This window comes from Molossus molossus, unplaced genomic scaffold (genome assembly GCF_014108415.1).
Source record: "Molossus molossus isolate mMolMol1 unplaced genomic scaffold, mMolMol1.p scaffold_m16_p_21, whole genome shotgun sequence".
Classification (NCBI taxonomy): Eukaryota; Metazoa; Chordata; class Mammalia; order Chiroptera; family Molossidae; genus Molossus; species Molossus molossus.
The window spans coordinates 6,878,014-6,892,947 of NW_023425357.1; the positions used below are offsets into that span (position 1 = coordinate 6,878,014).

Genomic DNA, 14,934 nt, shown 5'->3' on the forward strand with positions numbered 1-14,934 from the left:
CTCTTTGAGGTTTGTCAGTCTAGCAACCAATTTGTTCTTCTTAATCCCTTCACCTTTTTCACCCATTTCCCCCAACCCCCCTTCCATCTGGCAACCAACAAAATGTTCTCTGTATGAGATTGTTTCTGTTCTGCCTGTTCAATTTGTTTGTAGATTCAATTGTCGACAGATATGTATTCATTGTCATTTTGTTTGTTCATATATTTTATCTTTTTCTTAAAAAAAACCCTTCAACATTTCTTATAATAACGGTTTGGTGGTGATTAACTCCTTTAGCTTTTTCTTGTCTGGGAAAGTCTTTATATGGCCATCGATTCTAAATGACAGCTTTGCAAGATAGAGTAATCTTAGTTGTAGGTTCTTGCTTTTCATCATTCTGAATATTTCTTGCCACTCCCTTCTGGCCAGCAAAGTTTCTTTTGAGAAATCAGCTGACAGCCTTATGGGAACTCCCTTGTAGGTAATTATCTGCTTTTCTCTTGCTGCTTTTAAGATTCTCTCTTTGTCTTGAACCTTTTGCATTTTGATGATGATGTGTCTTGGTGTGGGCCTCTTGGGGTTCATCTTGTTTGGGACTCTCTGTGCTTCCTGGACTTGTATGTCTGTTTCCTTCACCAAGTTAGAAACGTTTTCTGCCATTATTGTTTCAAAAGGTTTTCAATTTCTTATTCTGTCTTCCCCTTCTGGCACCCCCAAGATGTGAATGTTAGCACTCTTGGAGTTGTCCCAGAGACTCCTTACACTATCCTCATATTTTTGGATTCTTTTCTCTCTTTGCTGTTCTGATTGGGTATTTTTTGCTTCCTTATATTCCAAATCGATGGTTTGCTTCTTGGCTTTACCTTCTCTACTATTGAATCTGTGTAAATTATTCTTTATTTCAGTTAGTGCCTCCTTCATTTCTGACTGTGCTTCCTTCATTTCTGATTGGTCCTTTTTTATGCTCTTGAGGCCCTCACTAAGTTCATTGAGCATCCTTATAAGCAGTATTTTGAACTCAGCATCTGTTAGGTTGCTTATCTCCATTTCGCTTAGTTCTTTTCCTGGAGATTTGTTCTGTTCTTTCATTTGGGACCTGTTTCTTTGTCTCCTCATTATGGCAGCCTCCCTGTGTTTGTTTCTGTGTATTACTTAATGGGAGGCAGAGGGCTAGCTGAAGCGAGATGCTGCTTGTTTGAAAGAATTTAGGAAAACCTGAAGCAGGATCCAAGACAGGCCAATCCTATGGTCAAGCAACTGGCAACAGCTTGGGTGGGCCTGAAAGTTGGGTGGGGCGGGGCCTCAGGGAGTCAGCAGGGCGGGGCTACCAGTGTGAGCCAGGTTGCTGGAGTCCCAGATATGGCAGCTGTCTGCCGCCCCAGGGAAGGGCTCACCAAAGGAACAAAGGCCTCTGACAGTACGTTTGTCCCCGAGGAAGCCCCCTCTCCAGCCCTCGTTCCAGTGCCAAACAGCTCAGTTCTTCCCTGTGTGTCTCTGGCGCCCCTCGAGCTGCCTCCCCTCCAAGCTTAGAGGGAGAGAGTCCGATAAGTGCGTGCGCGGGCCCTTTAAGGAGCTGCCTGGGGCTCCAGCCGCCTCCGCCTCCCTGAGCCTCAGTTCCCGCTGGTTTTTCCAGCCAGAAGTGATGGGGATTTTCTTCCTGGCACTGGAACCCTGAGCTGGGCACCTGGTGTGGCATGGGGACCCCAGGGAGGACCTTCCCAGCCGTGGTATCTTCCTGATTTTTAGCCACCACACATGGGTGTGGGACCAGCCGGTCCGCCTCCGCCCTTCCTACCAGTCTCGACGCAGCTGCTTCTTTAATTCCTCTTTATTTCCGTAGTTGTAGGGCTTCCATTCAGCTTGATTCCAGGCGGTTCTGAATGATGGTAGTTCTGTAGTTTAGTTGTAACTTTGATGTGGTTGTGGGAGGACGCGATACCGCGTTTACCTACACTGCCATCTTGACCGGAAGTCAAAAAAAGGTTTCTTTCTTTTTTTTTTTTTTTATCCTCACCCGAGGACATTTTTCGATATTTTGTTCAGATAGAGCGGGAGGGAGAGAGGGAGAGAGAAACATCGACGTGAAAGGGACACATCGAGTAGTTGCCACCCAACCAGGGCCGGGGACAAACTGCAACCGAGGTACGTGCCCTTAGCGGGAACCGAACCCGGGTCTCTCCGGACTGCAGGCCGACGCTCTAACTGCTGAGCCAAACCGGCCAGGGCAAAAAAAGGTTTCTTGCTGGCAGAAGTCATTCTTGCTTGGGAGAAGTCTATTTTTTCTTCTGGTCAGGCTGTCAACTGATTGGATGTAGCCCATCCACATCATGATTTTGATGTAAATCTCATCACAAAACACCCTCACAGAAGCATCCAGAGTAATGTTTGATCAAACATCTGTTTACTGCGGCCCAGCCAAGTGGACACATGAAATGAACCCCTGCAGATGGTAAATTTATGTTCCACTTACTGAGGAATCTCTGTTGATTTTTATGACTCTCCCTGGGCGCTGCTAGAGTAGACACAGACCCACCCCAAGGAGCTGCCTGACACCGAAGGATTCTGCTTTCATATCCCATGAGTCCTATTACAGCACCCTTAGCACTTTCCTAAAATACCCGGAGGAACCTGCCATGCCCTGCCGTCCCTTCTAGGTCCCTTGGGACCCAGCTATGTCTCTGGGACACTATTTCAGCAGTCCCTGGGTTCTCATTTCATAGATTTTTAAAAATATATATTATTGCCCTGGCCAGTTTGGCTCAGCGGTTGGAGCGTCGGCCTGCGGTCCGGAGAGACCCGGGTTCGGTTCCCGCTGGGGGCACGTGCCTCGGTTGCAGTTTGTCCCCGGCCCTGGTTGGGTCGTGTGGGTGGCAACCACTCGATGTGTCGCTTTCACGTCGATGTTTCTCTCTCTCTCTCTCTCCCTCTCCCTCTATCTGAACAAAATGTCGAAAAATGTCCTCGGGTGAGGATAAAAATTTAAAAAAATAAAATAAAATAAAATAATATATATTTTATTTATTTATTTATTTATTTATTTATTTATTTATTTATTTATTTATTTATTTATATAAAAAAAGAGAGAAACATCAATTGGTTGCTTCCCACACGACCCCAAAACTGAGGTAGGTGCCCTTGGCTGGAATCAAACCCACGACTCTTTGGTCAGCGGGCCGACACTCTCAACTGTTGAGCCAAACCTGCCAGGGCTATTTTTATTGACTTTTTAGAGCGAGAGGGAGAGAGAGAAACATCGATGTGAGAGAGAAACATCTATCAGCTGCCTCCTGCACGCCCCCTGCTGGGGATCAAGCCGGAAACCTGGGCATGTGCCCTGACCGGGAATCAAACCAGGACCTACCTCTCAGACACTCAACCACTGAGCGACAGAGGCCAGGCCTGGGCTGTAATTTTAAAGGTTCTCAGACCCCAGCCGGTATGGCTCAGCGGTTAGAGTGAGTAGAGGGTTCAGTTTTGGCCAAAGGCACATACCTTGGTTGCAGTTCGTCCCCGGCCCTGGTCTGGGTCATGCAGGAGGCAGCCAGTTGATATATCTTTCTCACGTCGATGTTTTTTTTTTCTCTCTCTCTCCACCCCTCCCTCTCTCCCACTCTATCTAAAAATAAATAGAGCCTGGCCAGTGTGGTTCAGTGGTTGAGCTTCGACCCATGCACTAAGACAGTGGTTCTCAACCTTCCTAATGCCGCGACCGTTTAATCCAGTTCCTCATGTTGTGGTGATCTCCAACCATAAATTATTTTTGTTGCTACTTCATAACTGTAATTTTGCTACTGTTATGTCTTAGGCGACCCCTGTGAAAGGGTTGTTCAACCCCTAAAGGGGTCGCGACCCACAGGTTGAGAATTGCTGCCTAAGAAGTCACTGGTTTGATTCCCGGCCAGGGCACATTAGAGAGTTTCGGGGGGGCATGCGGGAGGCAGCTGATCAATGTTTCTCTCTTCCTCTCAACGCCCCAGAATTCACTTAAATGCTCTAAGAGCCCTAATATAATGTTCCTGTTACCCCACTCTGAGACCTTGTGGCCTCGGTTGGAGCGTTGTTCCAATACACCAAGGTTTTGGGTTCGATACCCAGTCAAGGCACATACAAGAATCAACCAAGCCCTGGCCGGTTTGGCTCAGTGGTTGGAGCATCAGTCTACGGACCAGAGAGTCCTGGGTTTGATTTCTGCTAAGGGCATGTACCAAAAAAAAAAAAATCAATAAAAATATAATTGAAAAAAAAAATCAATCAATAGCCCAGCTGGTATGGCTCAGTGGTTGAGCATTGACCCATGCACCAGGAGGTCAGCAGTTTGATGCCCGGTCAGGGCACATGCCCAGGTTGTGGGCCAAATCCCCAGTGCGGGGCATACAGGAGGCAGCCAATCGATGTTCTCTCTCATTGATGTTTCTATCTCTCTCTCTCCCTCTCTTTAAAATCAATAAAGAAAAAAAAAATCAACTAATAAATGTATAACTAAGTGGGACAACAAATAGATCTCTCTCTCTCAAATCAATAAATAAATTAAAAGTAAAAAAGATGGTCTCGGGTTTCCTTGCCTGTCCCAGCACCCCGCTACACTGCCCCTGGAGTCCCACTGCACCCCTCACAGTTCTGCTGGAAGAACTAGCTTTAAGTCTGGTGTCCCTGTGTCCTGCAATACCACCACCAGAGGACCCTACCTTGCCCCTGGGTCTCTGATAATCTCAGGCCCACACCTCCATGCTCCTTGGTTCCCCGACAGTATACTGAGATCCAGCGATAATGTCTAAAAGCCTCCACTAATGAAGGGGATCCTACTAAATGAATCCTGAGCCCTCACAGTACCAGTGGCTGCCACAAAAGGGCCTTCATCCTCAGGCCCCTCTCCCCACCACCTTCAGTTTCTGTTGTAGAGCTGAGCAGGGCTCCCCAAACTCACCCCTGGGTTCTATTATTGCCCCTCACCAGGCCCTGCCCCATCCAGAACCTCCCCACAAATGATGGATAGACAGAGAGACATGTAGCTAGGCAGACAGAGAGATAAATAAATCCACAGATCAACCAGTAGTCAGATGGATAGAGAGAGGTGGATTTATTGTTCCACTTATTCATGCATTCTTGGTTGTTTCCTTTTTTCGTTTTTTTTATCCTCACCTGAGGGCATTTTTGCATTTATCTTCAGATAGAGCAGGAGGGAGAGAGAGAGAAACATCAATGTGAGAGGGACACATCGAGTGGTTGCCAACCACATGACCCCAACCGGGGCCAGGGACAAACTGCAACTGAGGTACGTGCCCTTAGCAGAAACCGAACCCAGGACTCTCTGGTCCGCAGGCCGATGCTCTAACGGCTGAGCCAAACTGGCCAGGGCTCTTGATTGTTTCTTTTATAGTTTTTTGTTTTGTTTTTTATCCTCACCCGAGGATATTTTTCCATTTTTTGTACAGATAGAATGGGAGGGAGAGAGAGGAAGGGAGAGAGAGTGAGAAACATCGACGTGAAGGGACACATCGAGTGGCTGCCACCCGCACAACCAACCAGGGCCGGGGACAAACTGCAACCGAAGTACGTGCCCTTAGCGGGAACCGATCCCGGGTCTCTCCGGACCACAGGCCGACACTCTAACGGCTGAGCCAAACTGGCCAGGGCTCTTGATTGTTTCTTATATGTGCTCTGACCGGGGATCGAACCCACAACTTTGGCATATTGGCACTATGCTTTACCCGGCCAGGGCCCTACCATGAAGTTTTTAGGATCCTTCTAAAACAATCCCTGGGCCTGCTAATCCATTCCCAGAACCATCAAAGTGTCCTATGGGGCTCTGGGAAAATCCCTCCTCAGGCTTTTACCCATGAGTTCTGGGATCCTGCTTCAGGGGTCATCCATCAACACTGCCCTGGATTATTGTATTAGTGTCCTGTAGCTGCTGTAACCCAGCACCATAAACAAAGTGGCTTAAAATAACACAGATGGCCCTGGCCGGTTTGGCTCAGCGGTTAGAGCATCAGCCTGCGGTCTGGAGAGACCCGGGTTCAGTTCCCGCTAAGGGCACATACCTCGGTTGCAGTTTGTCCCCAGCCCTGGTTGGTTGTGCAGGTGGCAGCCACTCGATGTGTCCCTTCACGTCGGTGTTTCTCTCTCTCTCTCTCTCTCTCTCTCTCTGTTCCTCTCCCTCCCTCCCACTCTACCTGAATGGAAAATGGAAAAATGTCCTCGGGTGAGGATGATTAAAAAAAAAAAAAAGAAAGAAAAGAAAAAATAATAATACAGATGGCCCCGGACAGTGTGGCTCAGTTGGTTGAGCATGGTCCCATGCACAGAAAGGTCACTGGTTCGATTGATGTATCTCTCACATCAAAGTTTCTCTCTCTCCCCAATAAAAACATGGACAGTGTTGATGGATGACCCCTGAAGCAGGATCCCGGAACTCATGGGTAAAAGCCTGAGGAGGGATTTTCCCAGAGCCCCATAGGACACTTTGATGGTTCTGGGAATGGATTAGCAGGCCCAGGGATTGTTTTAGAAGGATCCTAAAAAGCCTGAGGAGGGATTTTCCCAGAGCCCCATAGGACACTTTGATGGTTCTGGGAATGGATTAGCAGGCCCAGGGATTGTTTTAGAAGGATCCTAAAAACTTCATGGTAGGGCCCTGCGTTGTTTTTTAGTTCTGGAGGCCAGAAGTCTAACATGGTCCACAGGGCAGGTTCCTTCTGGCAGCTCCGACGCGAATCCTTTTCTTTGTCTTTTCTGGCTGCTTGCGGCCGCCTGCATTCCTTCGCTCAGGACACCTTCCTCCATGTTCAACACCAGCATCTTCTCTCCTCCTTGACCCCTGCGTCTGTCCTCCTCTCTCTGACTCTGATCCTACCCCCTTCCTCTTATAAGGACACTTGCGATGACATTGGTCTCACCTGGATGATCCAGAATGATTTTCCATCTCAAGACCCTGAACTTAATCGCAGCTGCAAAGTCCTTTTTATCATATAAGGTCTCATATTCACACGTTTTGTGGGATTAGGACAGAGACATCTTTGGGGGACTCTCCTCCAGCCTACCATAGCCCATACTGAGGTTGCCCTTCCTTGCCTCTAAGAGAAAGTCCCCCACCCTGGCCGGTTTGACTCAGCGGTTAGAGCATCGGCCTGCAGTCCAGAGAAAGTCCCCATACTGACCTCTCTCTCTAGTTAGAATGGCCTAAGGTTTAGCCTGAAACGTTCCCATAACCTCCCTCCTTATGGCTATAAAAGAAAAAGCCCTCACTCGTGGTCCCTTAACACCCAGTGGGAATCCTTTCCAGGTGCTCTGGGGCCCTGCTATGTCTTCAGGGCCATTTACAGCATCCAATGGCTGTTTCCTACGGTACCCTCAGGGTCCTGCTCTAATGATCTCTGTAGCCTCCAGATCCCTGGGGTCCTGTTAGCATGTCCCAAGGGACAATAGAAAGCAATGAAAAGCCCATAGCAGGACCGGTTACTCATCAGCTGGGCCCAATGCCAAATGAAAATGTGGGGCCCCTTTTTCCGATTTTAAGACCATTCAAGCAGAGTATTAAACCAAACTGAACAGCTGTTCGGCTACGTTGGCCCCTGAGGTCTGTGTACCATAAATGGCCCCAGCCAGCTCCTAGTCATGCTCCCTGAATAGCCACCTCAACATCCACCCCTCCCCTCTGCACCTACAGTATAGTGCCCCCTACTGACCCTGAGAGACAATTACACCTGAATTTAAAATCAAATCCTGCCTCTTCCTGGTGAGCTTTGCTGAGCCTTGATGTCTTTGCCTGTAAAATGGGGATAACTGTGCCTACCTCAGGAGAGAGTCTTCAGCAAGTCAAAGGTTTGGCACAGGGCAAAATTCTAACAACTGTTCCCCTAAGTGCCCCTCCACCCACCCCAGGTTTCTGTCAAGGTCCCCAGGTGGCACTAGATGGATTGTAGGCACTCAGACACCAGGTCCTGTTTGTCTTGCTCACTCCCGCATCCCCGGCAGCCAGCACAGTACATATTTGGAGAATGAATGAAGGAAATACTGAATGGCACTGGCTGGTTTGAACTGCCCCTGAAATGGTTCTAGAATGGAGTAAGTGTCCTGCTAGAATGTTCCAGGAGAATCTATACTCATGAAACAATCTCTAGGTCTCTTATCGCAGGTGATCAAGCTGGACCTACTAAGTTAGACCCGAGTTATTCCATGATGGGCTCAGGGCAGCACTGTAATGCATTTGCCCCCATTCAATCGGCCTCGCCGCGCACCACCTCCAGGACCAGGGAAATGAACCAGGTGCCCGCTCCACAAGTAGTACCCACAGGCCGCCATGATACAAGCAGGCAGCCACCAAAGGTCCTGTTTCCGGACCTGAGGTCCCACTACAGCCCACATGACTGGGTCCTGCTCTAACCGGAACCACAGGGGATGCAGTAGCGACGGCCAGTGCGGCTGTGACAGCCTTCTCCTGTGGTCTGCTACAACAGCTGCAGGGCCACCACGCATGATGATGTACCCCATCTGCCGTTTCCATCGTGGGCCTGACACCCGCTGTCCTGGCAAACCCAGGGCCCTGCGGTGAAACTATGCCTTTTACTGGGGCCTCTTATAAGAGATATGCAACAGAACATTCCAGTAGCATGCAAAAATAGACTCAAGATCCCATGACTAACCACCTGGGCATCCTGTAACAGGCCAGGATTCCTCACTCGGTAATACCTCTGGGGCCACCTGCCAAGACTCTTGTCCTGGGACCTGTCCAAAGGAACAGAGACCCGGTGCCTGCTATACCTCCCCCACCAGGCCCTTCTCTAACAACAGGCCCAGGGCTTGGGTATAGCTACTTCCCTCTCACTTACCAGAACCAGTTTTACCCCATTAACACGTGACCATACTTCTCCCAATGCAGGCAGGGTAACAAGAACCCATTTTACAGATTAGGCAACTAAGGCTCTGTGCTTGGGGGAGGATGTCACCTGCCCAAGGTCACAGCTAATGAGCAACAGGGCTAGATTCAGAACAGAGTCTGTGGTCTTAATGTTTATGTTTGGAGGTTTCTGCCCCAGTTCACTGCTTCCTGTTATTCTGTCTGGTCAAGGCCGCCCCATGAGAATGTAGGGATCTAACTTCAGTTTTTCACTCACCTAAACGTGGGCAGAGCACTTACAACTTGCTCTGCACCCTGGGGATGCAGACATCTTGAAGTTTGGATTCCGGTGCTCAACAGGTAAACAAATAAGCTGCATTGCACAGAATTTGTACAGTAAACCCATACACATCATAAAGAGGTCTTCCCTGTCCACATAGATGGAGCAGGGAAGGTCAGAGGTCTGGCAGAGGGGGAAGGAGTGAGCCTTACACTGAGGGAGGGAGGGAGCCGGGTGGAACCTGGGGCAGTGTCCCAGGTACCAGGCACAGCCGGTGTAAAAACTCAGATGGGGGGGCCTAGTGGGCATAGGCAGGCAGGGGAGAGGGAGGGAGGGAGGGCTTGCATGTGGGCAGGGCATTGGGGAGAAGCCCCAGGTACTGATCTAGCGCACAGACTGTCTCTAGCTGCCACAGGTCCAGTTCCACAGGGGCCCAGAGGGCTCTCCCAGGTCTTTGTGACCCACCAGGCACCGACTCCACCCGTAACGAGGTAGCCTGACACCATGGGGTGCCAGGGAGAGGCCTCAGTGACTGCTGGGAGGAAACAGGGGAGCTAGGCTGTTGTTGTAAACATGGAGGCCCCACCCCGAACGGAAGCACCTGGAGTGGGGGGGCTCTCGGCCACCTCAGTTCTCAGGCCCCTCCCTCAGGGTCTCTACCCTCTAGCACGGGTGGGGCAGGCTTGCAGGCTGAAATCCGGGCGGTGCCTTCTGACCTGTCCCTGCCCCTTCCTGCCCTCTTTGATGTGGCCCCACTTCCTCTGGCAGGAACCCCCGCCCTTACTGGGTAAAAAGGAGCCTCGGGCTGATCCTGAGGCGGCTTCCCTGGAAGAGCAGCGTCTCCCCTCTCCTCAAGGCCCTGTCTCCCAACCCTTGTACCAGTGTGAGCCGCAGTCCCTGGTACAGGCATGGGGGGCAGGGACCTGGGGATCCCGGCAGCGAAACCAGCAGGGCGGCTCCAGCATCTCCACCTCTGCTTGGTGAGGGTTTCCCCTTCAGATCCAGAAGTCCTTGCCTCCCTCTCCAACCATCCTCCACTCTCACCTTTGTGCTGTTTCTGAAGTCCGTCCCCATTCGTGGTCTGTCCCTGTTCTGCGTCCTGTCTCTCCTCATCTCTGACACTCATGTTCCCTCTCTCCCTTTCCCCATTTTTCTTCTAACAGACTGCCTTCTGCTGTTACCAACCCCTCCCCATCTCCAGCTTTCACTGTCAGACCCTGCCAACCACCTTTCCCTAAATTTGCACGACCCTCTGTCCATTTGCCCCATCTCCTTTCTCTCCTCATCCAAGGCCCTGCCCGGTCTGTCCCTCTCCACCAGCCCCACCTCTAGGGGCTTCCTACCCAGGTGAGCAGCCTGTCACCCCGCACTGCCCAGCTGCACGCCAGCCTGGCCTCACTGTGCAACTTGCCCTGAAGACAATTTCCTTACTTGGATTTTCAGGCAAAGAAGTTCCCAGACTGAGACCTGGAGCTCAGGTACTTGGGAGCATGATGCTCCCTTGGGGAGGGAGACACATGTGGGGACCCCCTGCCTCGCTCCTCCCTCCACCGTCAGGTTAGAAAGGAAGGCCAGGTTGAGGTCAAGGGTCTCATAGTTCAGTCAGGCATCGGTGGCCGCAAGACCCCCCCCACTCCCAAGGCCCAGAGTATGGCTGCTTCTTCCTCCCTCTCCCCAAGGAGACCAGAAAGGGCCCAAGAACTCAGGAGCCTTGGGCCTCACTCACTTCCTCCCCAGAGACTGGGGAGGGAGGTTAGGACAGGCAGTAACTCAGTGCCAGGTAGGTGACAAGGACCAAAAGGAGACAGAGGTAGAGCATCTTTAATACAGGTTGCCTTCACCCAGGTGAAGGCAGGAGGCAGGGTTAGCCCTCATCCCCATCCTTACGCCCCAGAGGGCCAATACGTCCCTCTGGTAAGGTCACAGACGCCCAGGAGCCTAGCCTATGACTGAGAAAATAACTTTATTTTGTTGGGGCAGTGGGCAGGTATCTAAGTCTCAGAACTTCTGGAACTGCTTCTTGGTGCCTGCAGCTTTGGTGACCTTGAGCACGTTGAAGCGTACAGTCTTGCTCAGAGGCCGGCACTCGCCCACCGTGACAATGTCGCCGATCTGGACATCTCTGTGGAGGGGGGCAGCATCTGTTATATTGGGGGCAGCCCCAAACCACCCCTATAGGAGAGCCTCCTTCATGGTCACCAGGCTGAGGCCCCAGCCAAGCTCCAGTGTCCAGTTCCAGCTGCCCCCTTGTCATGATTTACTGAGCATGAGCTTTGTGCAAGGCACCAGGCCCAACACAGTACAGGGGCCGATGTACCATCCCTTCCAGCAACCTCTTGGGGCAGGAAATCTCCAACCACCACCTTGTTTTCCAGAGAACTGGAAGCTCCAAAGGACGGTGGCTCACTTGCTGCAGCCTCCACGCTCCGCACTCCCTCAGCTCACACCCCACAGGCACCCAGGGTGTCCTAGTAACACCCATGCCAGGCCCTATCACTCAGACTTGAGGGCAGCCCACCCGCTCCCCACTGGGCTCACCTGAAGCAGGGGGACAGGTGCACTGACATGTTCTTGTGGCGCTTCTCGAAGCGGTTGTACTTTCGGATGTAGTGGAGGTAGTCTCGGCGGATGACAATGGTCCTCTGCATCTTCATCTTGGTCACCACGCCTGGGGGGAGGGGATAGACTGTGGGTCAGATTCCCTGGGGAAAAAAGGAAGCCACAGGGAGCCCAGCACATACTGGGAGCTGCTGAGCAGGATACTCAGGAAACCGTGCCTCAGGCAGGTATCTTAAGACCTTCCTGAAAGTAAATTTCACCTGCCAGAGCCCCAGGAACCAGGAGTCCGAGTGTCCCCAAACCCTCCTCCCTGAGACCCAGAAATCTGAACCCAAGGTGTCCCCCACCCCAGCCCCACTCACCAGACAAGATGCGCCCTCGGATGGAGACGTTACCAGTAAAGGGACATTTCTTGTCAATGTAGGTGCCCTCAATGGCCTACAGGGATAAGGAAAAAAAAAACAACGTTTGAACAGGCAATTCCTGAAGGGACAAGGAGAGCGTGTGGCCTCAGAGTCAAACTACAATTCCCAGCAGCCCTCGGAACAGACGCTCAGATGTGGGCCGGGCAGGTATACTTGGGCACATGTGCAGAGAAACAGGGGTCTCATTTCCCTTCCCAGGACCCCTGGTACCTCCTTGGGCGTCTTGAAACCCAGACCGATATTCTTGTAGTAGCGCGGTAGCTTCTCTTTGCCAGTTTCTCCAAGCAGGACCCTCTTCTTATTTTGAAAGATAGTGGGCTGCTTTTGGTAGGCACGCTCAGTCTGCAGGGAGGAGAAAGCTGGTGAGCCTGGAGACCTTCCCAGGAACCCCCAGACCCCCTCCTCTCCGACGCCGGCCTCCAAGGCCTAGCGCCCCAGCATCGCCTCCGAAAATACTCTCGCCCCAAATGCACCTCAATTCAGACTCAAATCTAAACCCGAGGTGACTGCAGCATTCACACTCCCCACCGACTGCAGAATTCCCTCCAGAAAACCGGAAGTCAGGAGGCACAGACATCTACCACCCAGGATTCGCTCCTCATCCAACATATACGACTTCCAAGGGCCGAGCCCCCGGGATTTAAGGAGCGCTCATCTAGGTAACGAAAGACACGCGCCTTCTGCCCGAAATAATTCCCGGGAAATCGAGAGCGCCGGAATTAACCACCCAACTGAGGCGCGGGGTCCCGTTCCCCAGGACACGCCCCTGAGGCCCGGGGAGGGCCCCGGCAAGCCGGCGCTGCTCCCGAGCTCGCACCTGAATGTCCGCCATCTTCGCGGCCGCCGGAAAAAAAGAACGCCGGGGCGGCGTCCGGGTTTCCTTATCGACTGCGCAGGGGCTAGAGAGGAAATGACGAATAGGAGACAGGTTAGCACGATTCGGGGCGGTGCAACTCTTGGTTCAACTCTGATTGACGGACAACTCTAACCAAGCAGGTGATTGGGAGACTGCAGCGACGCCGCCATGATGGCGGAAGACAGAGGGGCGGGAAGCGGTGGGCACTGTCTCGCGATAGTCCAGACATCAATGCTCCGGGCGCTCTAGTTCACGTTAGAAAGGCGGGGCCAGCCTTGAGGCCTCCTACGTTATCGCGAGAGTGGTAGGAAGGCGGTCATGTTTCTGCGGGTCGTAAGATTACGCGGACACTGGGGACCGCGTGGCTGTGTCCGTACAGTGTTCAAACGGTATAAAATGCCGCCATCTTTCTGCGGAGTGGTAGACCGTGAGATCTTAGAGCCATGCGCGACGGCGCCGCCATCTTTGTTAGGGGCGGGCAGTGCCCAGGAGCTTTTGTCGTGAAAGTTGTAGTCTTGTGTCTCGTTTCATCCCCGGACCGTTCTGCTGATGTTCTGTTAACAGCGCGGCCCAATAGAACTTTCCGCTGCAATGGAAATGTCTCTACCCAACACTGTAGCCACTGAGGACCTGGGTTTTTAACTTTATGTAATTTTGGTGGGTTTACAATTCCGTAGCCACATGGGGCTTACGTAGCCACGTTGGGCAGTGCAGAATATATGGAATATAAATGCTATGCACTTAAAATGTCATGTGAAAGCTTAGGTATTTAAATTTCTTTTGTACTTAATAACTGAATTGTGAATGATAGGTTTTTTTGTGTTTTTTTTTTTTTAATCCTCACCTGAGGATATTTTTCCATTTTTTTTTTGTTCAGATAGAGTGGGTGGGAGAGAGAGAGAAACGTGGATGTGAGAGGGACACATCGAGTGGCTGCCTCCCGCAGGACCGGCCGGGGCTGGGGGCAAACTGCAACCAAAATACATGCCCGTAGCGGGAACCGAACCCGGGGCTCTTGGGACCGCAGGCCGACGCTCTAACCGCTGAGCCAAACCGGCCAGGCGATAGATTCTTAATTATACTTGTTTCAGCCCTTCTGGGGATAGCGTTGACGGCGACTTTTCACTTGGTCTTGGAACCTCCTGTCCTACCTTTATAACTAATTTTTTTGAAGAAAAGTTAATTTCTGGAACTTTTGAACGACTTGGAAAGGATTTATATTAGTTTTTTAAAAAGGCACACCTGGCCCTGGCTGGTTTGGCTCAGCGGTTAGAGCATCAGCCCGCGGACCAATGAGTCCTGGGTTCAATTCCGGTCAAGGGCACGTTCTCCGGTTGCAGTTCGTCCCCGGCCCTGGTCGGGTCATGTGGGAGGCAACCAGTCGATGTGGCTCTATCACATCAATGTCTTCTCTCTCTCTCTCTCTCTCTCTCTCTCCCTCGCTCCCACTCTAACTGATAATAAGTAGAAAAATATCCTTGGGTGAGGAATAAAAAAAATTTTTTATAAAAATAAAAAGGCACGCCTGGCTATTGTGGCTCAGTGGCTGATTGTGGACCCATGCACCAAGAGGTCGCAGGTTCGATTCCTGTCAGGGCACATGCCCAGGTCATGGGCCTGATCCCCAGTGGGGGGCATGCAGCTGGCAGCCAGTGGATGTTCTCTCTCATGGATATTTCATCTCTCCCTCTCCCTTCCTCGCTCTCTAAAATCAGTGAAGGAAAATAAATAAATATAAAAGCAGGAAGGACCCACAATTGTTTACCTACAATGTGTGCTACCTACACATTTAAGTTACTTAGAAAAAGCTAGAAGAAAGGGCATGCCCCGGTGGGTGGTTTACATCTCCAGGTGGTGGGATTAGGTGTGATTTCCTCTCTGGTTTTTAAAATGCTCACTATTTTGCAAATTGTTCAGAGTAGCTGGTGAGATTTTGATGATAAGGGAGAAGCAAAGAAAAATACTGCTTCGCTCTGAAAGGGTGGGGACGAGTTAGAGA

General features: G+C 51.2%; 1 protein-coding gene across 1 annotated transcript; it reads right to left on the minus strand.

The window, feature by feature from the left end:
- Positions 1 to 11,041: 11,041 nt before the first annotated feature.
- On the minus strand, positions 11,042 to 13,028 carry RPS11 (ribosomal protein S11). The gene is made up of 5 exons (XM_036275496.1): positions 12,897 to 13,028; positions 12,290 to 12,421; positions 12,017 to 12,092; positions 11,634 to 11,763; positions 11,042 to 11,217 (listed from the first exon to the last, which is right to left on the minus strand). Exons 1-5 carry the CDS (start codon positions 12,909 to 12,911, stop codon positions 11,094 to 11,096), a joined length of 477 nt encoding a protein of 158 aa, XP_036131389.1. The 5' UTR covers positions 12,912 to 13,028; the 3' UTR covers positions 11,042 to 11,093.
- Positions 13,029 to 14,934: the final 1,906 nt, after the last annotated feature.

Bases quoted from the DNA above. Each gene is read 5' to 3' on its own strand.
- RPS11 (XM_036275496.1), bottom strand. The intron at 12,093-12,289 runs GTACCAGGGGTC...TTATCCCTGTAG, and splicing joins GTTTCAAGACGCCCAAGGAG to GCCATTGAGGGCACCTACAT. The intron at 11,764-12,016 runs GTGAGTGGGGCT...CCCTCCCCCCAG, and splicing joins CCGAGGGCGCATCTTGTCTG to GCGTGGTGACCAAGATGAAG.